Raw genomic sequence first — 27,675 nt, forward strand, 5'->3', positions numbered from 1 at the left:
GGGAGAGGAGGTGAGATAAGGGAGATTGGCTGTGGTATGGCACAGTTTCTAGGATGTTTCAGAGGCCTGGGATGGGAGAGGCCACACAGAGTCTATGGGGGCTGAGATTTCTAGCAGTGAGGTATATGGATCCTAAAGGAGCTACTCCCCATAGCCAGGGAAGACTTCCAGTGGAGGAATAAGGACAGTAACCCACCCACAAGATCTTCATCCCAAAGTGTATCCTGCTTATGATATGTGCAGGGTCAAAATAGAGCAGATACCAAGAGAATGGCCAACCAATGAATGGCTGTAGCTGAGACCCATCCCACAGGCAAGAACCAAACCCTGGCACTATTAATGATTGTAATTGTTTGTATATGCTTGGCTCAGGGAGTGGCACTATTTGGAGGTGTGGCCTTGTTGGAGTAGGTGTGTCACAGTGCAAGTGGGCTTTAATACCCTAGTCTTAGCTGCCTGGAAGTTAGTATTCTGCTAGCAGCCCTCAGATGATAATATAGAACTCTCAACTCGCCCTGCACCATGCCTCCCTGGATGCTGCCATGTTCCCACCTTGATGATAATAGACTGAACCTTTGAACCTGTAGGCCGGCACCAATTAAATGTTGTTTTTATAAGAGTTGTCTGTTCACAGCAGTAAAACCCTAAGACAAAGATATTCTGTTATGCTTGCAGACAGGAACCTAGCATAACTGTCCTCTGAGAAGCTTCACCCATCAGACAATAGAAAGGGTTTGGCTCACATCCAGATATTAAATAATAGCAGAAACTCACACCCAAATATTAAACGGAGCTCAGGAAATCTTGCAGAAGAGTTGGACGAAGAATTGAAGAACCTGAAGAGGTCAGGGACTCCACAGAAAGACCAACAGTCTTTCTTACCTGGATCCTTTGGGGCTCCTAGAGAATGAATCACCAACCAAAGAGCAAGCATGGACTGGACGCAGGCCTCCTGCACATATGTAAGGGAATAGTGACACCCAGAGGGGAGCTTCTTCTTAAAAGAGAAGGAAAAGATGGAATCGGAGGAGGACTTCCATGAGGGTGAGTTTCTGCATCTCTTTCTATTGCATAAGGAGAGAAAAAGCTAATATAGGGTTGTAAAGTGAATAGATAAATCAATTAATTTTTTTAAAAAAAAAAGTAAAAACATTATACTACTATGCAAAGCTGTGTTCAAGCAGATACATTAATCCACTCTTCTACTTTCATTATTCTCACCCCCTTTGGGCAGAAATTCAGGCAGTATCCATGCTATAACTTTAGTTTAACTTCTACAGCTCAGTCTTGTCTGTGTAAGTGTTATCACAGTCAGGGTTTGGTTTGGTTTGGTTTGGTTTGGTTTGGTTTGGTTTGGTTTGGTTTGGTTTGGTTTGGTTTTTTGTTTTTTGTTTTTTTCCCCCAGTGAAAATATGCCTGGATCAGATTTCCTCCCACCCACCCCCATCCCGACAGCTGTACTGCAAGTGATGGCCACTAAGGGGCAGACCCTGCCGCCCGCCGGAGCTTGGAGATGTTAACAAAGCAGTGAGACGCTGGTGTGGCACCAAGCCAGCTGGAGTCAGATTCCTGGTCTGGCAGCGTAACTGTTGGGTGATGTTCGTCCTAAATTTGATAACTGGTGATTTAGAGTTTGATGTTTTCCCTTCTTGGTCTGTCAACTGCTATGCCGGGATTACCCTCTCCAGTTAGAGTGGGGTCCAGAATCAGGCTGGTCTGTGCTACCCTACTCAAGGTGAGGCTAGCATCACGTGGATCAAGGATCACTCCAGGTGCGGTCGGACTTCCCAGATACTGGAATAGTCCAGCTTCATAGAGGGCTTCGCATCGGGAACAGCCCCACAACTAACCAGTTCCCTGGGTAGCTCATCCAATAGGACAGTCCAGCTCATAACCAGCTCATAACCCTGCCCTGGAAAAGGTCCTGGAAAAGATCCGCCCCTGAGAAGTTCCGCCCTCGAGACTCAAATCTGCCCTCAAGAAAGCCATTCACTTGGACAGCCCGCTTTCATAATAGCCCCGCCCTCCGCAGCTCCGCCCCTGGAGGCCCCGCCCACGGAACACCCTTATTCAAACAGCGCTCCACTCTGCTTCTACTGTCGGCCCGCAGCAACCTCCATGGTGTGGGTTTTCTGTCCCGGTTTCTTCCAGTGTGAGGCTGGGTGTCTTGGCACTTGGGCGACGCAGAGAGGAAATCCTTAAAGTGCCAGAAGGCTACTGGACGCCATTCCCGACAGTCAGTGTATCTTCTCACAGGTCTGTTTTTCATTTAGTTTTATTTGACTGGTACAGTTTTCTGGTTAACTCAGAACTCATTTATCTTCGCTCTTTGAACTTGAGTCACAAATTTGAAAAATGTATGTGCTCGCAAGCGCGTGCAAGCGCAGTTAGTTACAAAGTGCTGGGACTGTTTTGGTGCGTTTGCTCTTCCTGCCAAACATGGGGAAAATGAGAGGACTTTCTTCTCAAACGAACTTAATGAGACATTGAACATGGGATTCCTGATCTACCTGCTGCCTTTCTCACCCCTAAGCAGAATTTCCCACAGTTCACTTTCCTGGGAGCAGGGCTATGAGGTGGGGGTGGTGAGGCACATACAGACATGTCAACACCAAGAAACATTTCACCTCACAGAGGAGTGACTGAAAAGTGACGGGGTTCTATGCAATTCTTCCTCAAGGATATGTAAGGTGGGGATGCATTCCTCAGACCCAGGCCAGCTCAGCTCAGCCTTTTCATGGCCCTGAGCTAAAGGGACTGGCCTATGAGGACAGGTGAGAGGAGAGACGGTCTGAGCTGTTAACAGTCCATATGAACAGAATGAACGAAGGAGATAGGAGGAACACGGGGGTCTGATAGGTGTAGGTTCTCCACAGAAGGCTATTTGGGAATAGAGCCCTGAAAAACCACGTGAAGAATATGTGGAGAAACAAAAAAATGGAAGGAGGGAACCCAGCAAAGGTGAGTGTTAGCTGTCTAGATCTGACTGCTACACAGCTCAACTCTTCCAGGGACCCTCCTAGGACGCACCTCAGAGAGGCCCTGGGCAAGCATCCATGGCTCTCTCGGCTTTGAGTACCTGAAACTAACTTAGGATGTCAGCTCACAGCCATTGGAGAAGTGCCCTGTCAATCATGTGAGTGAAGGTGGAGGAGGTCCCCCATGGTGAGCTACTCAGATGCAGGAATGACAAAGTTGTGTGGATCACCAGCTATATCTCATGGCACTCAAGGAAAGGGGACAGGGAAGAGAGAGAAGCACTCACATTGCTGACTGTGTTTATACCACATACAGTCTAATCTGTAAAACAATGGTCCTCAGGCCTGAGTGATTGGTCCAGAGAGAGAAAAGTCTGAGGGGGTACTGGAATAAGCTCAGCTCTCAACATACCAGGCTTCAGAAGAATTTGAAAAGACCTTGCCCATAGTCAAAAGGGGTGGGGTGGAGTGGGGTGGGGTGTTTCCACTAGGGTGGATTTGATCATTTGGAAGCCATTTCCAACAACGTAAGCAAAGCTGTCAGAATTGATGCACTTTCTGAAAGGTCATGGGACCCTAACTAATGCTGTTTCTAGCAGGTCATGTGACCCTTTTGCCTGAAAGAATAAAACAAACACCAAGTCAACCCCGGCATTTGATTCATCAGATCCTACAGGAGGCTGCACCTCCTTATCTGCCTCAGGGCCTGTCCCTCCCTGCCTTTCACTTACTGCTGCCCTGGTGTGCCTCTTACCAAATGTTCCTCCCACACCATTTCAGAATTCAGCTTTAAGCCCACATTCACACCAGGTCTTTCCTGTCATGTAGTCTACAGCAGTCTTCCTGTTGAGTGGTTCATAGTTCATCGACAGATGGAACTGGAAACTGCTGCAGCTATATTTATTTATAAGCCTACTTACTTACTGTCTCTACCCTCCTTATGTATTAGGTCATGAAAGTGGAGTCCTTGTCTGTTTTGTGCTTCACTTTATCCTCAAAGAATGAAACTAATCTATTTTTCTGGACCAAAAGCATTTAGTTAATTGCCTTTTATTTTTTATTGCTTCCTTATTCTGTTTTAACCAACCTGAGTCTGCTTCCTCTGCAGCAAGTGGCAGAACCATGGCAACAACTCCTGATGCTGTTTTTGAGGCCCTCATGAATGGAGTGACCAGCTGGGATCTCCCTAAAGAATGCACTCCCTGTGAACTCCTTCTTATTGGGGAGGCTGCCTTCCCAGTGATGGTGAATGACAAGGGCCAGGTGCTCATTGCTGCCTCCTTCTATGGCCAAGGCCGCCTGGTGGTCGTATCCCATGAGGGCTACCTGCTGCATGCTGGCTTGGCTCCATTTCTTCTCAATGCGGTGAGCTGGCTCTGCCCCTGCCCAGGGGCTCCCACTGCAGTGCATTCTTCCTTAGCATCATTAGTTAACATCCTAGGTGACTCTGGGATAAGTGCATCGGTTCAGCCTGAACCTGGAGAGGCTCTGGGAGTTTATTGCATTGATGCCTACAACGACACCTTGACTGAGAAACTGGTCCAGTTTGTGAAGCATGGTGGGGGTTTGCTCATTGGAGGCCAGGCCTGGTATTGGGCCAGTCAACATGGAAGTGACAATGTGCTGTTCAGTTTCCCTGGAAACCAGGTGACAAGTGTGGCTGGAGTGTACTTCACAGATGTCTATGGGGATATAAACCGGTTCAAGGTCTCTAAGAAGGTACCCAAGATCCCACTCCATATCAGGTGAGTGTTCCATTCCAACCATTTATAGAGTCTAACTCTTTTTAAATAGTGCTGATATCCTGTCTTCACTTAGTATCTATTTTCAATGTAAAGGATTATTTTTACTGTCTTCTAACTTCTGCAAATCAAAAACTTGGTCACTAAAATGGCCACTAAAGTACATCAAGGCCCAAGAAAAGCTGGTTCTCCTAGTCACTCACTTGGAGCAGTAATCATCCACTTAAGAGAAAAGCTTGACATATATGTTTCCACATGCCTGAAACTTAGAGGGCTTATCAGTATCCTAAACAAATCAGAAAACACTGGTGTATCTATGTGAACATCTGCAATTGGGCCCAGCCCTACGCTGGACACCGGGAATGTAGCAGAAATGAAAACAGTGTGTGCTACCACGAAGCCTACTACATATCAGTGGAAAAATCAGCTGGTAAACAAATCAACAGATAAGAACGCCTTCAGATGTTGAAAAGAGCCACAAGAAGAAAGAAAAGCATGATGTAAGGAATCAGAACCAGGGGGAGGGTAATGCTGTTTAACCCCTTCATGGAAGGCATGGAAATTAAGCTGTAGCAAATGCAACACAGAAGACGGCAGAATATAGACAGTGGCCATGAGTGCAAATGAACAGCTTGGAAAAGTAGCATTTGAAGAGACACCGGAATGGGCTGTGTTAGCAACTCGGAGGAGCAAAACAAAAGCCTTAAGCAGGAGCCAGCTTGGCAGATTCCAAGAACATGGAGGAAGCCGGAGTGGTTGGAGATGAATGAGTGAAGGTTTCCTCACCAGCAGGGGAGCACGAAGACCAATTGCTCTTTTTCCAGAAGAAAAGAATTTACCACAGTGGACTAACAGCTTCTGACTTTCTATGTCATATGAAGCATGACACCAGGTAGCCAGTCCAGGATCTTGACAGTGTCTCCATGATGTTCCTATCTCCACTGTGGATTGTTACTTTTACCCATTGTTAAAAGGTGGCCAGCACTGCCCCAGGCTCTATAATTATACCCAGGCAATCACTGCTGGAGCAGACACACTATCTGGATCTATCTTTTTAAAAAACTATAAAATAATCTATTTTCTTGTAGTCCTGATCATGAAATGGATCTCTATTGATGTTTTAATGATCAAAATGTAATCAGAAGGTCGAAATTTAAGGACCCAGAGGTCTGAGGGTATTTATAAATGGTCATCATCACTGAAGAAATTAAAATCTTGCTGCAAAGAAGAAAGGCAAGGCCAGTGAACAGTTAGTAGTTCCCTGCAACCATCAGCCCCAAAGAAAGTACCTGAGATTTTTTTTTCCTTACAGAGGGTTTCTGACAGGGTAATCAGGCACACAGAGGTAGACCTGATTTGTTCTAAGCTGGCTTTAATTCTATAGCCAACTGACAAGCTCTGGCTTGTGGGCCAGCATCCTGATTTTGTAAGTAGTGTTTTCCTAGAGCATAGCCATGATGACTTATTGCCAAATTGCTTGTGGCTGTCTCCAAGTCTCAGCAATCTTTTCAGCAAAATCCATGAATCCCAAAAAGTATTGATCTGGTTCTTTAAGAAATGTCACCAGACATCCAGACTCAGCAGCATAGTTGTCTCAGCTGCCTCAAAGAACTCTTTTTTTCAACTAAGGAAACCTGTTTCTCTTCATCTCCACCTACGTGTTCCACCTCTGCTACTAAAGCTGAATTGTCGTGGCTTTGTGTTGTCATGTTTCATTTTCTGTGGAACTTCAAGGATACACAAAAGTAGAAAGAACAAGACAATAGTCTCTGGGCAGTTGTGACCCAACGCTGAGAACAGTCAACTCATGGTCAGTCTTATTCACCTACAAAAGGAAATAAGTCAGTGGAAGAAAATGGAGGAACAGATGCAGGTCCACCTCAAAAGAGCGAGAGCAGACTTTATTGGTCTGAGAGATTAGCTCTCCCAAGCCCTGGGGCTCAGTCTGGGAAGGTCTAGGAAAACTTGCCATTTGGTCTAAGAGTCAGCTTCTACACTGGAGAGTGGAGAGGGAGAAGGGCCAGCTGCAGCAGGCCCGTAATCAGCTATGTGCTCAGAAGTGATAAGCCACATTACCTGTTTGGCCTCTTCCCAGGTCCAGGCTCTCAAATTCCATGGACGGCAGGTTTCTTGTAGCCTGTTTTATGACCGTGGTTTGGGGTTTCAATGGTTTTCCTTTCATCTACAGCCTCACTTCTGATTATTTTTAAATAATAGTGCTGGTACATTCCATCTGCATTGCTGTATATTTCTAAGGACACAAACTCTTGAAAACATAACCACAGCGGTATCACCAAGGCTTTGTACAGCCATTGCCAGGCTTCCATACAGTTTGCTGTGAGAGGTTCCAGGCCACTCGAATATGTTTTCTGTCTCAGAGCTGGCATCCATGATTGCTAGATGGATTTTGTTCCTTTTGTGGGCCGTGTTTATTGATACTAAGTTGATCAGCATCTATAAACCATCCAAGTGATTGAAACTAAGGGACATCTCCCTGTCTTAGGATCAATATAGACACCAAAGAGTTCATGTTGATACATCTCATTTGAATTCAGGATAATGGATTTTATTGAATCTCCACAGTCTCCTGTTGAGATCTGTTTATTTTTCCCCTCCCATTTTGTAAGACACCAACATAATGAATTATTTGCTTTACCGTAATATACACCCAAGAGTTTCAAAAATTCAAATGACTATGCTATTAACAGCTAAATGATGTGGGCTCCATCAGTGACAGGAACACCGCAAGTAGCATTTTTTTTTTTTTTTTTTTTTTTTTTTTTTTTTTTTTTTTTTAGCTAGCATTGCCAAGTTGGCTCTGTAGGTTGGGTTTCCTAAGAAAAGAGATGGAGAGATAGTAGATAGTGATTTCCCCTTTCCAGATTGGGTTTCTCAGAAAGCTGAGTCTAACAGGAACTGGTGTTCGAAGTTCCTTTAAACAGTGCTGTCAGTGGGGATAAAGAAGAACGATGAAGCAGGAGAAGGTACTCAGAGAGCAACAAACATTTCTTAGTAATTAGCCATGGCAACAATTATTTCCTCTCATCCTCATAGCGCATTTTCCTAAGGATATATTACCTTATTAAGTTAGGTTAGTGTCTTTTGGTATCCTTTAGAATGGTTCCCCTTTTTGTGCTTAGACTACTATGCAACTGGAAATTTCTGGTCTCTTGTTTATTTGCCTTTGCTCTTTAACTTTTTTGAACTGTGCCATATAGTTACACACACACACAACAGACACACACATACATGTACACACACACAGACATACATACACACAGAGAGACAAATATAATAAAATTTAAAACATTCTGTATGTTCCCCCATTCAATCCCCTTCTTCCCTCCCTGTTTAAATTCATTAACACTGCATTATTTCTTTATACACATAGGCAGACATATACATATGTGTCGGTGTTCTTCTCTTTCTTTAAGAAAGTAGTGGCACACTCCATTTTCTCCACTTCCTTTTTTCACTCAGTAGTATTCTGTATACTCAAGCTGGGTATAACTACAGAACAGCACACCAAGATACCCTGCATATTCTCTTATGCTTCCATATGTGGCTATTAAATACTCTATTCTTAAGTTCCTTAATGACAGACATTTGAATTTTTAGTAGTTTTTATTTTTCTGGTATTTTTACTGATGAGTTGGAGTGAATACACCAAGAGATGTATCTTTATAACCTTGCTGTGTCTGTGGAATTGGGAGGGCTCCTTGACAGGGGGTGTGAATGTGTAATCTGGTTAGCATTACCATGCTATGCCTATTACAAGTTGGGTTCCTTAAGAAACCAACCCAGAGACAGAAATTGTGTTCTAGAACCTTATTAAGAAGCATCCTCAAATCTGAAAAAGAAAAAACATGGTGTAGGGACAGAAGGTAAACTATGAGGCAAATGTTTAGTACATTTTTTTTTCTTTTTTTATTGGATATTATATTTACATTTCAGATTTTATCCCCTTACCCCATTCCCCCCACCACCCAAGAACACCCATCCCCCCTCCTCCTTCTTCTATGAGGGTGTGCCCCTACCTATCCCCCACTCCCACCTCACCACCTTCAAATCCCCCCCCCCCCACTCAGTGTTCAATCTTTGTGTGACCAAAGATCTCCTCTGCCACCTACACCCAACAGGGCCATCCTCCCCTACATATACAGCTGGAGTCATGGGCCCCTCTCTATGTGCTCCCAGGCTGGTGGTTTAGACCCTGAGGAGCTCTGGTTGGTTGGTATTGTTGCTCTCCTCATGGGGCCACAAACCCTTTCAGTTCCTTCAGTCTTCTCTCTAACTTCTCCACTGGGAACCCTTGATCAGATCAATGGTTAGCTGTGAGCATCTGCCTCTGGGTATGTCAGACTCTGGCAGACCTCTAAGGAGACAGCTATATTGGGCTCCTGTCAGCATGTACTTCCTGACATCCATATCAGCGTCTATCTTTGGTGACTGCAGATGGGATGGATACCCAGGTGGAATGGTCTCCAGATGGTCCCTCCTTCAGTTTCTCTCCCACATTTTGTCTCCATATTTGCTCCCTTGGGTATTTTGTTACTCATTCTAAGTAGGTCCTAGGCATCCACACTTGTTCTTCCTTCTTCATGAGCTTTGTGTGGTATGTTAGTTGAATCTTGGCTATTTCAAGCTTCTGGGCTAATATCTGCTTATGAGTGAGTAAATACCATGTGTGTTCTTTTGTGAGTGGGTTACCTCACTCAGGATGCCATTTTCTAGTTTCATCCATTTACCCAAGAATTTCTTGAAATTCATTATTTTTATTATTTATTATTTTTAATTTATTTTATTTATTATTATTTTTATATTTATTTATTAAATATAATAAATTAAATATAATAAATAAAATTTATTATTTTTAATAGCTGAGTAATACTCCATTGTGTAAATGTACCACATTTTTTGTATCCATTCCTCTGTTGAAGGACATCTGGGTTCTTTCCTATTATAAATAAGGCTGCTATGAACATAGTGGAACATATATCCTTATTATGTGTTGGAGCATCTTCTGGGTATATGCCCAGGAGTGGTATAGCTGGGTCCTCAGGTAGTGCTATGTCCAATTTTCTGAGGAACTGCCAGACTGATTGACACAGTGGTTGCACCAGCTTGCAATCCCACCAACAATGGAGGAGTGTTCCTCTTTCTCCACATCCTCGCCAGCATCTACTATCACTTGAGTTTTTTATCTTAGCCAGACCAATCTCTCTTATGACTATTGGTGCAAAAATACTCAATAAAATTCTCACAAACCGAATCCAAGAACACATCAAAACAATTATCCATCATGATCAAGTAGGCTTTATCCCAGGAATGCAGGGATGGTTCAATATTCGGAAATCCATCAATGTAATACACTACATAAATAAACTTAAAGAAAAAAAACCACATGATCATCGCACTAGATGCTGAGAAAGCATTTGACAAAATTCAACATCCCTTCATGGTAAAAGTCTTGGAAAAATCAGGAATTCAAGGCCCATACCTAAACACAGTAAAAGCAATATACAACAAGCCAGTAGCCAACATCAAACTAAATAGAGAGAAACTTGAAGCAATTCCACTAAGATCGGGGACTAGACAAGGCTGCCCATTCTCACCTTACCTATTTAATATAGTACTGGAAGTCCTAGCTAGAGAGATTAGACAACAAAAGGAAGTCAAAGGGATACAAATAGGAAAGGAAGAAGTCAAAATTTCACTATTTGCAGATGATATGATAGTATACTTAAGTGACCCTAAAACTTCCACCAGAGAACTCCTAAACCTGATACACAACTTTAGCAACCTGGCTGGATATAAAATCAACTCAAACAAATCAGTAGCCTTCCTCTACTCAAAAGATAAAAAGGTTGAGAATGAAATTAGGGAAATGACACCTTTAACAATAGTTACAAATAATATAAAATATCTTGGAGTGAATCTAACCAAGCAAGTGAAAGACCTGTATGACAAGAACTTCAAGTCTCTGAAGAAAGAAATTGAAGAAGATCTCAGAAGATGGAAAGATCTCCTATGCTCCTGGATTGGCAGGGTTAACTTAGTAAAAATGGCCATCTTGCCAAAAGCAATCTACAAATTCAATGCAGTCCCCATCAAAATTCCAAATCAATTCTTCATAGAGATAGAAAGAGCAATTTGCAAGTTCATTTGGATAACAAAAATCCCAGGATAGTGAGAACCATTCTCAACAATAAAAGAACTTCTGGGGGAATCACCATCCCTGACCTCAAACTGTACTACAGAGCAGTAGTGATAAAAACTGCATGGTATTGGTACAGAGACAGACAGGAAGATCAATAGAATAGAATTGAAGACCCAGAAATGAACTAACACACCTATGGTCACTTGATCTTTGACAAAGGAGCTAAAACCATCCAGTGGAAAAAGGACAGCATTTCCAAGTGGTGCTGGCTCAACTGGAGGTCAGCATGTAGAAGAATGCAAATTAATCCATTCTTATCCCCTTGTACAAAGCTCAAGTCCAAGTCAAGGACTTTCACATAAAATAAGATACACAAAAACTAATAGAAGAGGCGGAGAAGACCCTGGAATACCTAGGCACAGGGGAAATGTTCCTGAACAGAACACCAATAGCTTATGCTCTAAGACCAAGAATTGACAAATGGGACCTCATAAAATTGCAAACCTTCTGTAAGGCAAAGACACTGTCAATAAGAAAAAACGGCAACCAACAGATTGGGAAAAGATCATTAGTACATGTTTCTTAGTGATATTGTCACTATTAAGTGAAATACAATAAGACACTTAATATCTCCAATCAAAGACTCTTTAAGAATATATGGTATATACTACAGTTATAGTGAATAATTATGTGACCACTAAAAAATTCATATGTTCAGTGCTCGTAAAAGGAAAGCAGAATGCTCATGATATAGTAAATAATATTAAGACACACTATTCCATTAAAATTATGTATAATTATGAGACTAGTACTTACGCAGGTAGAAATATGAAAATAGAATATCATGACATTAGAATAACAAAACAATGTAATAATGGGTAGTTTACAAGTGGAGTGAGCTGTTAACGATTATTTTCAACTATTAAACATTTAAGCCTTCACCAAATTTTCTATAATTACAATATTAAAAATACACTTTAAATAACTTCATCTTATTAAAGCCCTTAACAGCAGGAAAATGCTTCTTGATCATAGTAAGAATCCTTCCTTTTCCTGATGTCATGTTGTTATTTTAGTATGACATGGCCCTCACAGATTTATGCATTGATGGTCTGGGCTCTTAGCTCATGAGAGCTCTGACCTCATCAGTGGGCTAATTGGTTGACAGATTCATAATTTGATGGCATTTTTGGGAAGCTGTAGAAACTAGGGCATGGACCACAGCCAGTGGCAGTAGTAGAACACTAGAGACATTCCCTAGAAGGGTGTATCTTGTTTCCTGCCCTATTTTTATCTTTCTTTGCATACTTTCTGCTTCCAAGCATCCATGAGTTGAGCCGGCTTGCTTCACAACATGCTCCTAGCTGGGCTTGAGCACAGCCCCGAAGCAACGGGTCCAGCTGAGCTGGGCTAAAATGAATGTCCTCTTTTAAATTATTTTCTTCAGGCATTTTGTCAAAATGCATTCAGCCTTCATGGTACCAAGGATCTCCTCACCCACCTATGCCCAACAAGGCCATCTTCCCCTACATATACAGCTGGAACCATGGGTCCCTCCCTATGTGCTCCCAGGCTAGTGGTTTAGACCCTGGGAGCTCTGGTTGGTTGGTATTGTTGCTCTCCCCATGGGGCCCGCAAACCCTTTCAGCTCCTTCAGTCTTCTCTCTCACTCCTCCATTGGGAACCCCATGATCAGTTCAATGGTTAGCTCTTAAAGATCAATGAATATTGCAATTTTAGTTTGGGACTCTGGGCTTCCATAATTTTATGCTGGGATGGGAAGGCTACATTTACAGGTATGTTACTATCTAGCTATTAATCCGTTGACAGTATTTCTGCTATAGCCAAGAAAGACATAACTAAAGTCATGGAGCTTCAGGCAGGTAGGCTTGAGGCTGAGTTCCAGTGTTTCACTTTGCTTTGCTTTGAGTTCATGAGCAAGTTACCTGACCTCCTCAGGCATCATTTGTGCTGACTGATGCCCACAGCAATGACAGTAATGACAAAATAAATGAGTGCATTGAGTTTGCCCTTTCTCCAGTATCCAGTACCTCTTAGTTCATACATAGCTCGTTGAATGCTTGTTAAATCCTACACGTTATTATCGGCAATGGTATCTAAACCTTGACAGAGATGACTGCTGTGAAAATAATTTTTCACATTGCTAGTTTCTACTACTTGCAAAATACAAAGGATGTGACGTTAAGATGCTGGAATGTGAGCTAAGGTGGGAGGAATACTGAGAGGAAGAAAAGGAGTAAGAAGAGAAGAAGAAGGAGAGGAGAAGCTAGGTGATGAAAGAGAGATAGAGGGGGGAGACAGGGAAGCAGATGTTCATGAATCTCCACCAGTCAAAGATAGTAGATATATCTAGGTTGGGTAGTGGGTTACACCTCTGATTGAACAATACCAAACTTATAAAGCCTATGATTAACATTTTTTTTAAAAAATGTATAAATGCAAAAAGGAAAAGGGGGCATGGGATAGGGGTTTTCTAAGGGGGGAAAGGGGAAAGGGGAAAGGGGATGGCATCTGAAGTGTAAATGAAAGATCTAATAAAAATATATATATAAAAAAAAGATGCTGGAATGTTCGTAGTTTTTATAATGTGACTCACAAAGTGTTTATCTACATGCATCTTTCCTTGCTGTGCATCCAACTGTGAAAGTCATTACATAGTCCTACTTTACGTTCTGTTTTTAAATAATTTGATGTTTAAAATGAATCTCGTTAATGAGAATTTTCAGTCACAATTTAAGGTCCTAACTTTCCATAAGTACGTAATTATTTCCTTTTGTTGAATATGCAGAATTTTAGTTTTGTATTTTGAGGGAGGAAAAAAAAAGGACACTCTAATCGCTCATGACACAATTCATATCTTTAAAATAATTTGGCACTCTCTAGCAATGCAAATAATAAAACATGTGGCATTAAATGTTTTGTTTTATTAAATAATTTAGATATCTAGGTGTTTGGGAATCTGGTTATTAAAAAAACTAAGCAATTAATATCGAAAACTTGACTTTCAAGTTTTTTCTATCATAGATCTCTCATCTCTTATGTTGCAAATTCTCCTTATACAAATTCAACACCACCACCCTGATCACAGGAACCCTCTCCCAGCCCTATTAAAACAGAACAGTCTTAGAGTTTCACTTTACCATACTTCTCCAATTCCTGGGCATGTCACCTAGCACTGTCTCCATGTTAGTCACTGGGTCACTTGCTAGTGTCTCTAGCCTACCAGATAGTACACCTCAGACAATGTCTGTATCCTGTTTCAATGTCTAGGGTTGTTGTTTTGTTTTGTTTCATTTTTTGATTATTGGTTTTGGGTTTTTGTTTGCTTGTTTGTTTGCTTGCTTGCTTGCTTGCTTGGTTTCTTTGTTTTTTAATAATTATTTTATCCATTTATATCCCAAATGTTGCCCCCTTCCTGGTCCCCCCTCACTGGCTTCACTGGGAGAGGATGTGCCTAATCCTGTAGAGATGCAATGCCCCATTGCCTTCTGCCAAGGTCCTTGAACCAACCCGTGTATGCTCTTTGGTTGGTGGCTCAGTCTCTGGGAGCTCCCAGGGACCCAAGAAGGTTGAAACTGTTGGTCTTCCTGTGGGGTTGTCATCCTCTTCAGTTCCTTCAATCCTTCCCCTAATTCTTATATTGTGGTCCCCAACTTCAGTCCAATGCTTGACTGTATCTGCATTTATCTCAGTCAGCTGCTGGAAGAGTCTTTCAGAGGACAGCCATGCTAGGCTCCTGTCTGTAAGAACAACATAGCATCTATAACAGTGTTAGGGATTGGTGCTTGCCCATGGGATGGATGCCAAGTTGGGACCATAACTGGTCCACCCTTCCTTCAGTCTCTGCTCCATTTTTCTCCCTCCATTTCTTTTAGACAGGAGCAATTTTGGGTCGAAAATTTTGTAGGTTGGTTGATGTCCCCATCCCTCCACTAGGGGTTTTGTCTGACTACTGGAGGTGTTCTCTTCAGGTTCCATATCCCCAGTGTTGGGCATTTCAGCTAAGGTCATCCACATTGAATCCTGGGAGCCTCCCCCATTCCAGGTCTCTGGGACTTTCTTAGGGGTTCCCTCCACCATGCACCCTCCAGCCCCTCACCCCCACAGCTGCGTATTTCTATTCATTCTCCTGGCTCTCTGGGTTTCTCTCTTGTTTCCCCCCAAACACACAGCATAACTGATCCTGCCCCCCCCTTTCCCCTCTCCCTCCCTTCTCCCACCCAGGTCCCTCTCTCCCTCTGCCCCCCCCCATGATTATTTTGCTCCCCTTTCTAAGTAGGATTTAGGCATCCTCATTTGGGCCTTCCTTCTTGCTAACTTCTTAGGGTCTGTGGGATGTGTCATGAGTATTCTATACTTTTTGGCTAATATCCACTTATCAGTGAGTACATGTTGTGGTAAATCTCCGACCCAAATTAGTCCAGTCAAAAAAAAAAAAAAAAAAAAAAAACAAAAAAAAACCACAACTCAATATTTATGGTTATAAACTGCAAGCCTAGGTTGGGCAGAGTTACCATTGCACTACTCTAGACCCCAGCTAGGAGATCTCTTACAACTTTCGGTTTTTCTAGGCCCGACTTCCTCTTCCGACTCCTCCTCTTCTGACTCCTCCTCTTCCAACTCCTCCCCTAAGCCTTTTTCTCCACCTCTCCTTCTACTGCTCAATCACTGGCTCTCGCCTTTATTTTACAAATTCAACTGGACAGAAGGTTCACAAGATTCACTCCTCCTCTGCAGCCCCTCCCAGGAAAGTGGAAATACCATCAAAACACAAGGCTGGGACTATCCACAACAAGTACATACCATGTATGTCCCAGAAATCACATGGTGGCTCACAATCATCTGTAATGGGATCTAATGCCCTCTTCTGGCTCGAAGGTGTACATGCAGATAAGCAGTCATACATAAACAAATTCAATGTTTTATAATTTCTGGATTTTTAGCATTTTTATGAAATGTCTCTTGGGGGTCTAATTTCTACATCCCATTAAGCCTTTCCAATACTATCTAATTACTGGCTTACTATATAAGGTTAGCATGATTTATTTAATCCATCTCCTATAAAAATTGTTTCTTTTTATTCTTTAAATATAAAACCTTATAAAATTTATTTTTATGTTGATCACATCTCAGTAAAGAGTAATGAATACTCCTATCATATTTGAGTAAGGATTTTCAAATTTTTTTACACTTATTTAGAGAGTATTGTGTGATGTTCATGCATGTGTGTGTGTGTTTGTATGAGAGAGAGAGAGAGAGAGAGAGAGAGAGAGAGAGAGAGAGGAGAGAGAGAGAGAGAGTCAGGTGTGCATGGATGTGGGTGTGGGTGGGCACACATGCCATGGTCAGAGGACTTACAGGAGTTGCTTGTTTCCTTCCACTACATGGATCCCAGGTACTAAACTCAGGTCACCAGGCCTGGTAAAAGCACATTTATCCTCTGAGCGATTTCATCTGCCCTAGGTAAAAATTTCTAGAAGATATATAGATATATAAATCAGTAGAAGCAAAAACATTTTTTTTACTTATAACATGTTCATTTCTGAGCAAGCCTGTGGGGAGCGTTGTGTGATATTTCTATAGTCTTAAATCTGAAGACCCACAACAGAAGAGGCATAGTAGGAGTGCTCTATCAGACTGTTGGGTTTTACAGCTTTGCTTATATGCTTTAATAATGTTTAAGACATGAAATGTGAGACATGGTATTCACTTGGCTGACTAATCAAGAATTCTTGGAAAGATTCATTTGGAGAATGTGGATTTTAGTATATATGAATACAATCATTAGCTCTCTCTTCAAATCTATGAAAACCTCAAGTATAAGAAGCACCAGTGTTTTGTTTTGTTGCTAAGCAAGAACAAATATGAACAATGATATGTGATGAATTATGAGATGGTAAAAAATACATTAGGTTGATAAGACATACTTTATTAAATTCCAAAAATAGTATGGGTAAGAAACAAGATTGATACAAACCATGTCATTTTTCTTCACTCAGTGGGCTGTACTGGGTGGCATGGTAGCTGACTACATCCTCTTCGTCTCTCTCATCTTCTTCCTAGGTGTTGGGAGGAGCTCGGGCGTGACCAGGAACAGCTTCTGGATGGAATCAGTATGTTGGACATCAGGACTGGGGGTGTCCCCTCACAACTGTTGGTGCATGGCTCCCTGGCCTTCCCTGTGGGGCTCGATAACTCCTTCCTTAGCTGCTTCCTAGCAGCTGCCCACTATGGCCGTGGCCGTGTGGTGTTGGCTGCACATGAGGCCATGCTTGGGGCTCCTAAGATGGAACCCTTTTTGCTCAATGCTATACGTTGGCTGTCCAGAGACCAGAGAGCTAATGTTGGAGTGAACAAAAGTCTCAAGAGTCTGAATTCCCTATTGTTGAAGCATGGCCTGAAATGCAGCCTGGAGTCACATTTGACTGATGATATGAGTGTCTACTGCTGTGCAGCTTATAGTGACCAGGATGCCAAGAAAATACAGGAGTTTGTAGCAGAGGGTGGAGGATTGCTCATTGGTGGTCAGTCCTGGTGGTGGGCTTCCCAGAACCCAGGCAGCTCTGCTTTAGGTAGTTTCCCTGGGAATGTCATCCTCAACACCTTTGGCCTCAGCATTTTGCCTCATACTATCGACCCAGGCTGTTTCCCTCTCCTTCCTATAGATATAAGGAACTACCACTTTCGAAGGGCTCTTTCTGAGTTCCAGGCTATGTTGAGCCACAAAGGTGGGAACTTGGAAAAGAAGTATTTGGGAAAGTTGGGAGTAGATGGGGCAGGCTTTCTTCAGATTCCTGCAAAGGGAGTTCCTGCTTATTTATCTGTGCACCGGATCCTGAGGAAGATGCTGAGACAGGCAGGCCTCCCAGCTGTGAGCAAGAAAAATCCAGTATCCAGTCACTCCTGTGAGGCTGCACTACTCCATCTAGCCACCCAGCTGGCACATTCTGGAACTGATTGCTCCCAGATAGTTCACAACCTTGACACTCAGACCTGCTCCTCCAATCTCTGCTCCTCAGAACACCCCATTATTGTGGAGATCAATGGAACCAACCCAGGTATGGAGTGAGCAGAGAATGCCCGGAGTATTCCTGGCCTGGGATAAGGTGGATTTGGCTAACATCCTTCCAGGTTCTGATCCTCAGGAAGGCTAGCTCCATGCTTTAATAGGTCTTTCTAAGACAGTGGGAGCCAGGGTTGTGCTTAGTTAAGCCAGGGACGAATGGGTTCAGGAATTATGGATGAATGGCTTGAAGTTCATGGAAGGAAAGTTGAATGTGTGGAAGACTCCAAGTAGAATCATGCATGCCATGTAAGAACAAAGAACTCAGTCTCCTTTATGACTTGTCTGTCAGGTGACAGAGATGTCTGGATGAGCACTGGGCTCTACCTCCTGGAAGGACAAAGCACAGAGATCTCTATCTCTGAAGCTGCTGCCTCTGCTGGTCTGAAGGTAAGGAGAGCCATCCAGAGCCAGCAACACCCCAACCACAGCAAAGACTCTTCCACACCCCACAGGTGTTCATATCTCTCCTAATGAGTTTATCCAGCAGGAGCTCAGGGGAAGGTTATTCTGCCCCTCTTGTAGATGGAACAGCAGAAAGTTCAAGCTACTAGTGACTCAAGCTCTTTCCTAAACCTAATTTCCATGTGTGACGATCTTACCTACCTAGATGGATAAGGAAGAGCAGTGACCAGTTTTCCTAGTAGCAGAGGCCTGAGTTTTACCTCTTCACCTTCTCAGTTCTGAGCATCATTTGCTACTACAATTAGGATTTTGTTTTGTTTTGTTTTGTTTTGTTTTGTTTTGTTTTGTTTGAGACAGGGTTTTTCTGTGCAGCCCTGGATGTCCTTGCACTTGTACTTTAGATCAGGCTAACGTTGAACTCTGCCTCCCAAGTGCTGAGACTAAAGGCATGCACAATTACCGCCGGCTTATACGGGGCTCTCTCTGATTCATCTACTTCAATCAGACAAAGGCAAAAAGGCAACCCCACGATTCTAGAAAGAGCAGGTAGGGTTGAGAGGAGAGAATGAGTTCTCTGCCTCCCAGCTTGATGCTGTAGCATCTGGATGGACATGTATCTGTTCCCAAAGAGTAGAATGGAATGCAATGCCTCACTTAAAACATCAGAGCCACCCACTGTTTCAGTCTCATGTAAGAGTCCAGGACTCTGCCTGGTAATGAGACTCGGTGAGTCCCTTATCAATTATGCCTGGTGATCAGCCCATTCACTCATATCAAATGGAAATTCATTGTTGGACTATTTTATACCCCTAAAAAATTAATTAAACATACTATGAAGTACAGAAGACTTTGTAGTGCTACAGTTTTATAGATTGTATGCATCCCTCACAGAAGGGAGAAGTTAGGATTTCAAATATAATAACTTCCCTCTACAAGCCCCTAACAAAGTCCTGCATGCTTCTTGAGTGCTGTATTTCCCTTCATATGATGAAATTATTTGTCCAGGTACAGATTGGGTGTCACACTGATGACCTTAGCAAGGCCACACAGCTGTTTCGAGCCCCTGTGGTAACTTACCAGTGCTGTATGAACAGATCCCAACAGTCAGTCTCCTGCCTCTGGGGTGGTCTCCTATACATCATTGTACCCAAAGGCTGTCAACTTGGCCCTGTATCTGTTACCTTCAGGAATGCAGTGCCTGCCCCATACTACAAGCTAGGTGAGTACACTGGGCATTGAGAAAAAATTGAGCTGTGGTTGTCTCAGTGGCTCTGGGGTTGTTAATAACAAGGATTAGTAAAGAAAACAAAAACAGAACTAATCAACCTGAGTCTTCAGGCAAGAAGTGGATCACTCTGTGTCTATGGAGACTTTGGATACAACAGAGGTGTCTAATGACTTGTTCTTTACCTGCAGCCTAGGGACCTGCATGATTGCAAGTTATATCAGTGCTTTCTTCTGTAATTCCTCTCTCTGTCTCTGTCTTCCCAACCCTCTCCTCATGCCAAATTCCCCCCCCCCCCTCTCTCCTCAAACAGAAATGGGTGGCAGGTTTCATGCTATGTATTTCTAGGTAAGACATCACTGGAGGAGTGGAAAAGCTGCATCCAGAAGGACCTGGGCTCCTGGGGAGAGCTGGCCACAGACAATGTCATCCTGACAGTGCCAACTGCAAGCCTCAAGACTCTGGAGGATCCAGAACCTCTGCTCCAACTCTGGGATGAGATTATGCAGGCTGTGGCCAGGCTCGCATCCCAGCCCTTCCCTTTCAAAAGACCTGAGAGAATTGTTGCTGATGTTCAGATATCATGCGGTGGGTGCTTCAGGGGAGTGCTCCTCGTGAGCAAAGTTCATTTTGTTATTACTTTATCTGTATTGTACTTTCCAAGAGTTGTAAATCATAATTATATATATTATACATATTAATGTACAAGAGGGGAGCATAAAATCATGGACCATGATGGAAGTGAAAAACATTTACAAATAAAAGGCAAATCATTGACATCTTCCATGATGCAGTTACCTAAGTCAATAATCATGTCCAGAAACTCGGTGCTGGGAGGTCACCAGTGTCTGTGAGGATCTTTTCAAAAAATATTCTAAATGGACTATTCTCTTCAGATATAAGTCAGAATTGAAAAATGAAAGGGGAAGATGAACAAAGATGTCTGTGGTAGGTACTGGTACCAAGGCCTTTGCCAAGAAGATACATAAATGTAGAGAAACCATTCAGAGTCCTGAGTCTCATATAAGAAAGATAAATTCTTAACTATAAAACTATCTCTACGTATGCCAGGCAAATCTGGTTAGCAATGCCAATTTGGGGAAAAGTGAGATTACCCTAGCTTCTCTAGTCCAGACATAGGGCATTGAAGAGGCAACAAAAACTCCTGAAAACAAAGCATCAAATTCCAGGAAGAACAGTTATGTAAGGGATTTTCTCACCCTTTAGGGTCAGTGTGAGGACAAGGCCAAAGCTCAGTTGGGAGAATCTGGGAAGAAGTCAATTACTAGAGGAAAGCCATGTGCTTTCCAACCAGCTCAGATATTCTATATCACTGGATATAAACAGCATTGTAGGAGCTCAGCAGTGAAAGGGGTGAAAGGAGAAAGTTGAAGCAGACTCTGTTCTCATGTTCCATCTCTTTCTTTCCATCTCCAGGCTGGATGCATGCAGGATACCCCATCATGTGTCATCTGGAGTCCGTGCAGGAGCTAATAAATTTGGCAAACATAAGAAGTGAGGGCCTGTGGGGACCCATCCATGAGCTCGGCCACAATCAGCAACGCAGTGGTTGGGAGTTCCCCCCACATACCACCGAGGCCACCTGCAATCTCTGGTCAGTCTACGTTCATGAGACAGTCCTGGGGATTCCCAGGGCTCAGGCCCATCCTGAACTGAAACTGGAAGAAAGAGAGAAGAGAATTAAAAAACACCTTCAGGAGGGAGCACCCCTGCAAAACTGGAATGTTTGGACAGCACTGGAGACATATCTGCAGGTACCAAGCACAAATTCAAGGAGATAGTGATAACAGACTCCTCAGTCACGTAGTAGCCTGCCTCATGAGAGTTTTCCAACTCCAACATGACTCCCACAAACCTGAGGCCACCACTACCACCACTGCTAGGTGTGGCTCACTGGTGGTAATTCTCAGATTAAATACTTGTATGATCAAAGTGACACCTATTCCACTCCCTGACCCATAATTTTGGAATATACATGAAAGTGGAAAGTATTCTGAGAAATTGCATAGCATGTGTATCTGGGCAGTCCTCACTTTGATGTAGAGGGAAGGCTCTGCATCAGATATCACTGAGACTGTCACCAGTCTGGCTCTCACTGGCTTCGTCTGTCATCTCCCAATAGCTGTTCAGGAATTGCCATTGCTTTATTACATTACAAGTGACTATTAACAGCTTCTTATAATGACAGGGATATATCTACAGGGTAACTGCATTATGCATACCTATTGTAGGAAATAAATCTACTAACAAGCTTCTTAGGCTTTTGACTACTCCACTAGAAGCAGAAGCATTGTTTGAATAAATAATGACCAACCAATAGGAGAACAAGGATGTCACAAGATTAATTCCTTTCCTGTGGATAAGCATTTCTCTCTGCCCCCTCCCAACAATGTGCTTTCAACGTACATGTCAAGTCATCAAAGCTTCTGTCCTTATCAGACCTGGTACACTTTCTACTGCAAACCTATGCAGAGGGTCTATATAACTCACTTGTCACAGGGGCTCATAAGTCATAAAGAATTTAACCACCACGTCCAAAAGTAAAACTCTCTTAAATGATAGATTTAGAGCTGAGAATCAGGAGTTGACAGCAAGTCTTAGCTTCTTAGACTGCTACACTCTAATTTTCCCCTTCACTGATTTTTGAAGAGTGAATGAGATATGTTCTCAATCAATGAGAAACTCAACTCAGGCTGGGGGAAGCGCTTATGATCTGGGTAAGACATTTTTTAAAATAAATCTAGTGATAGTCACTGTAATTTATTAACCCTTTTTTATACATTAGGGTTCCTGAGAACACCTTTACTAGATTGATAGCTAGGCGCTATTGCGATCCAGTGAGACAGCATTTATATGGAGATGGGGCCTGGGGTGGGACAAACAATGGGTTTGAAGCTGATGATAGGAATTAGTCACTGATAGTCTGATATACCTGTGACAGCAAACACAGACAGCAGTCACGTTGACAAATTCAATCCCACATTCTTCCCTTTCTTTCTCTTTCCAGCTCCAGGAGGCCTTTGGGTGGGAGCCATTCATCAGTCTTTTTGCTGAATACCAATCCATTTCTCAAATCCCTGAAGACAATGAGAGCAAGATGAACATGTGGCTGAAGTTGTTCTCTGAAAAAGTGCAGAAGAACCTGGTTCCTTTCTTTGAAGCCTGGGGCTGGCCTATCCAGAAGAAGGTGGCTAAAGACCTGACCTGCTATCCTTCCTGGCAGGATCACCCCCTGAAGATGTATATGGAGATGGAGTAGTAGGGGCCTTAGAGGTGGCTGGGGTGGGGTGAAAAAGCATTAGAGTGGGGTAAAGTGGGTGGGATAAGGCAGGACCACAGTACTAGCTTCACTGTCTTCTGGCTTGAGACACTCACTGCCTTAACTATTTTTCTCCACTGTTTGACTTTAAACTATATTTTGGGTTATTTTAAATATCATTCCATCCTTTTTTGAGAAAGTGACTTGTGATAACGAACCTAATGAATGTCCCTTTCCACATCTCATCAGCACATCCCAAACTTAGGGACCGTTTCCTCAGATACCACCAGTATCCCTTGGCTGATGCTTTGCACATGAAAAACCCTAAGAAATCACTAAACTCTCCTGACACAGAAGGGACAGTCAGTGTGTTGTCCTAAGACGTGTGTACAGCATTTTCTCTGAGATACATGGATAGACTTCCATCAGTTAATATCTTCTTATTACACAGGAGAAAATTCCATGGATATTAAACAACTTCTATACTCTGAGAAGAGAAAGTGTCAGATTTTACAGATGTCCATACAGTGATAGACTGTAGATCTTATCCTCAACAGATTTATAAAGTTAACAAAAATTTGCCCAAAAGATAGATGAAAGTTAAATGATCTCTAGTTGCTTTCCTATGTTCATTATTGAATTTTTGACTAAATGCAGAATTGAGTCTCTAAATGTTTTTAGCAACTGATCTTCTCTTTACCTTACCATTGATTCATCTGTCTTGAGGGGAATCCAGCTTTGGGAAAATATTTAAACCAAGGAGTTTTATTTACCAAACTGGTGTTATTCTTAATCATGATAGGAGGAAGGGGTGAATAGGAAAATAATACTGGAATTAATGGGTTATCTAAGTGACCAAATCAAATCCTAACCTTGTACATACCACCTCTCTATAGGATCTGGAGCCCTATGGTGGTTTCTTCTCACTCCTGCAGAGAGACCTTGGCTCTGCCTCTTGTTTTTATGCTCTTGGTTAATTATCTGTGGCTGCAATACCCACAGATTATGCTTGCATAAATTAAAAACAGATTTTTTTTCTACTCACAATTTTATAGTTCTATGTTTAGAAACCTTATTTAGGAGAAAAATATCAAAGAATAGTAAGCTCAGACAAAGTTCGAGCACAAGTGGGAGAGGAGTCATGAAGTGCCATCCCTAGTTGGAGATCTGTTGGCAATCTATGGTTGCTGGGACGAGAGTCAGCTTTCTTCAGATATGTGGTCCCCGAGAGGCTACCTATGCCGTACACCCATACACATATAGGTAGCACTAAGTGGACTTGCCAGACTTTAAAAATTAGCACATGAATTTAGGAGGGAATAGAGATGTGGGGATAGGGGATGAATAAGAAGGACGTGGGGAATGGTTTTGATCAAAGCACTTACTATGCATGTATGGAATTCTCAACTAATAAAAATGAACAAAAAGATAGTTTTAAAACCAGCTTTTCTTGTGATTTCTCTTAAACTAAACACTTTGGCTTAGTTACTTCCTGTACAAGGCACTGGTTTGCTTTGGTTGGGTCTCTTTCATGAGCTCCCTTCTTTTTTAGGTCAAAGCCTCATCAGTTCTCCCTTGTCGTCAATATAAAGAATCAAGTTGGTTTAGAAGAGTTTGATTCACTTGTAGCAGAGGAGAGCACAGGATTCCAGCTTTGCACATGTAATCTGTACCTTCTAATCTCAACTACTTCTTATAATGAAACTTGACTTATGTCAAGATGTTTAAGTGTAACTTGTAGACTTTTAGTGGATAGATTGGGAACCAGTCATTGCCTTTGGTATTAGGGAGAAAAGCTTGATCAGATTGCCCAAAAACTTAATCATTATAGTTAGACCAGAAGACAGTTGAGAGATGGTTTTCTTTTCTTTTTTCTTTCTTTCTTTTTTTTTTTTTTTGGTTTAGAATTTTTTAACATACTCATATTCCACACTTTAAAATTTCATAATGTAACCATATTACTCATAGCTATGAAAATAATAATTTTTAATGATTTATTTATTTTTATTTTATGTGCATTGGCGTTTTGCCAGCATGTGTGTCTATGTGAGGGTATCAAATCACTTGGAGCCAGACTACAGACAGTTGTGAGCTACCATGAGGTTGCTAGGAATTGAACACAGGTCCTCTGGGAAAGCAGCTAGTGCTGTCGACATCTGAGCCATCTTTCCAGCCCCAAGAAAATTTGCATTTTAATTCAAAGTTTTTCATATTTGTTTCCCCTACCCCAGATTCTCTCAAGTCCTCCCCACCTCCCTACCACCCAGCTTTATGTTCTTTCTCTATATATAATAAAATAAGATGATAGTTTTTCATTCTTTGATCCTTGTATATATTTCCAGATTTGTGTCTCACACATATCTTCCTTTCTTCTAGTCATGATGCCCATATCATTTATGTCAGCATTTCCCTCTTGTTCATCTCTAGACTGTTCTCTGCTTCTGTATCTTTCTTGCCTCTGTCTACCTGGCTTTCTTGTATTTCATCAAAGAGTAGAGACATCAAAGAGTGACTTCCTCTTTTGTAGAAAAAAAAAAAGAACAGACCAACAAAGGACATATCCTACTTAGAATTACAGTTTCAAAAATGAAGAGTCATAATACATAACTTTTATTTTTCATAAGAAAGTAACATTTCCCCATTGTATGCCATTAACTATTCTATGATCTTTATCAAGACAGCAAACATAAATAGCCTATAATCTTCTGGCGATACAAATAATTTCAACTTATATTTTATCTGTTATCTAAATATCAGGAAAAATGACCCGTATGGTTTGGTATTGCATTTAATAAAATCTTGCCCTGTAAGAAAAGATGTGTCATCTTAGGATACATGCTATAGGATCATGGATGGGGCATCTAACACTTGGGGTCAACAGAGAGTCCTTTGACTTATAAAAGCACTATATGAGCTGGTATGGCTTGAAAGGAGAGCTCTCTCCATACTAACATGGTTTAATATGTTGTTGCCTTTAAGGTCTCCTCCTCCTCTTTCACTAACCCTTACTCCCCCTTTTTTATTTTATCTTATTCCTCCTTCTCCAGATCCTAGCCTAAAGATCCTTTTCTCAGGCCATGTCCTCATGCTTCAGGCTTTAATACAGCCTGTGATTTTCTTTACACATCAGCACACCCTTGGTAATGACTTGTATAATGTCTCCCATTATGTGCAGACAGTCAAGGCAGGGGCCATGTCTCTCCTTCATGGATATGCCTGCCACCCCCAGTACATACCAGGTTGGCTGTGGGTATTCCCTGTACTAAAGTATACACATATATGAAGGTGATCTAAATGGAATTACCAAATAACAGGAAAAATAGAACCCCAACCAGAGATCTCTCATCATCAAATGAAGCCTCCAGTACCAGGAATAAGTTACATATTATTACATTTTTGGCTAAAGGGGCCCCATAAGAACCCACAAGAAACCCAGGCTATTGCCAAGGCTATCGGTTGCTCTCCACAAGCAGATAGTGAGGCTCTACTGCTGAACACAACACCTACACAACTTAATGAATTTGGAGAATTGGAGCTGCTGCCTACCTACAGCCTTCCTTCCTAATGACTAGTGTTCACAGTAGTTGGAGACACTCAGCACACTAACAAAGGAGAAAGATAAACACCAACCAGCTGCAAACTTTTCAATCTACGATGCTGATCTGCATGCAAAATATGTTCTACTAAAATAGTAGAACAAATTTTGTGAGGCTAACTAACTGGTTGAATTTAGAGCCCACTGAAACGCATCCCTGATACCACTTGAGTGGCCAAGAACCTGAAATTGGATAGGCCAGGAACCCAAGGACAAACCAAATACTATTATTTTGCTAAAGGGACATTGTAATAAAATGATTTTTAGTAACATTCTGTTATACTCATAAATCAGTGCCTCACCCAGCCATCATTGAAGAAGTTTCTTTCTGCAATAAATGATGATAAATAGACCTACTGCTGGACAAGGAACAGAGAGTGAGAAACCATGGAACACTGAAGCCTGTGTGGGGTGTCTCCATCAATTCCCATCCCTTGAAGCTCAGAGGGAAGGAAAGAATATAAGTGCTGGAAGGAATAGAGAACTCCAAGTAAAGACCTTCTAAACATCAAAAGAATGATTAACATATGGCCACACAGAGGTTGTTGCAGCATGAACAGGCCTGCACAGGTCTGAGCCCGATGGGATCCCAGTGATGAGAGGGGAAGAAAACACAAGCCGCCATCCTTAACCCAGAAGCAATCTCCAAATGACAACACTTGAAAAATGAAAATTTTAGTTTTTTCCAGTGGAGTCTCACTAGGTATACAAATCACTCTAAAGGACTCATGCCGAGCAGTAAATGGCCAACCCAAGATGAACTCATGATGAACTCAATAATATTTTAGGAGGTTTTGTTGTGGGTGTTGTTGCTGTTTGTTTGTTTACTTGTTTTGTCTTATAAGGACTTAGCTGACTTTTGGGTTTTTGTCTTATAATGCTTTAGCTGTTTTTTGTGAGGGGTGGTTTTTTGTTCGTTTTGTTTTTTATTTTTTTTTTCTTACACCACAGGTCTTTGCTTAATTATTATGATTTCTGATTTTGTGTTTTTAGGAGATTTCTGTTCATGCCAATGTGTGTTTCTTGTACTTTTTCTTTGGCTCTTAGTTCTTCTGTTTATTTCTTTGTTTTGTGCTATTCAGATTTGTTTGCTTTATTCTATTCAGGTTTGTTTGTTTGTATTTTTCTTTTAGTTTGGGGGTAATTTATGTGTTTGTTTATTTTGTTAGATGTCTGTTTGTTTTCTGAGAGAAAGCAAGAAAGGTG

At 42.0% G+C, this 27,675-nt stretch overlaps 1 protein-coding gene across 1 annotated transcript; it reads left to right on the plus strand.

Moving 5' to 3' along the window:
* Window positions 1–2,061: 2,061 nt before the first annotated feature.
* Window positions 2,062–24,327, plus strand: LOC117720355 (TRPM8 channel-associated factor 2). Its single transcript, XM_034518797.2, has 8 exons — window positions 2,062–2,256; window positions 4,087–4,723; window positions 16,965–17,959; window positions 18,257–18,354; window positions 19,375–19,588; window positions 19,943–20,182; window positions 21,032–21,369; window positions 22,623–24,327. Exons 2-8 carry the CDS (start codon window positions 4,101–4,103, stop codon window positions 22,872–22,874), a joined length of 2,760 nt encoding a protein of 919 aa, XP_034374688.1. The 5' UTR covers window positions 2,062–2,256; window positions 4,087–4,100; the 3' UTR covers window positions 22,875–24,327.
* The last annotated feature ends 3,348 nt before the right edge of the window (window positions 24,328–27,675 follow it).

Source organism: Arvicanthis niloticus, chromosome 15 (assembly GCF_011762505.2).
Source record: "Arvicanthis niloticus isolate mArvNil1 chromosome 15, mArvNil1.pat.X, whole genome shotgun sequence".
NCBI classification, from domain to species: domain Eukaryota; kingdom Metazoa; phylum Chordata; class Mammalia; order Rodentia; family Muridae; genus Arvicanthis; species Arvicanthis niloticus.

Bases quoted from the DNA above. Each gene is read 5' to 3' on its own strand.
- LOC117720355 (XM_034518797.2), top strand. From the start codon at position 4,101: ATGGCAACAACTCCTGATGCTGTTTTTGAGGCCCTCATGAATGGAGTG. The intron at 20,183-21,031 runs GTGGGTGCTTCA...TTCCATCTCCAG, and splicing joins TGATGTTCAGATATCATGCG to GCTGGATGCATGCAGGATAC. The intron at 21,370-22,622 runs GTACCAAGCACA...TTCTCTTTCCAG, and splicing joins CACTGGAGACATATCTGCAG to CTCCAGGAGGCCTTTGGGTG.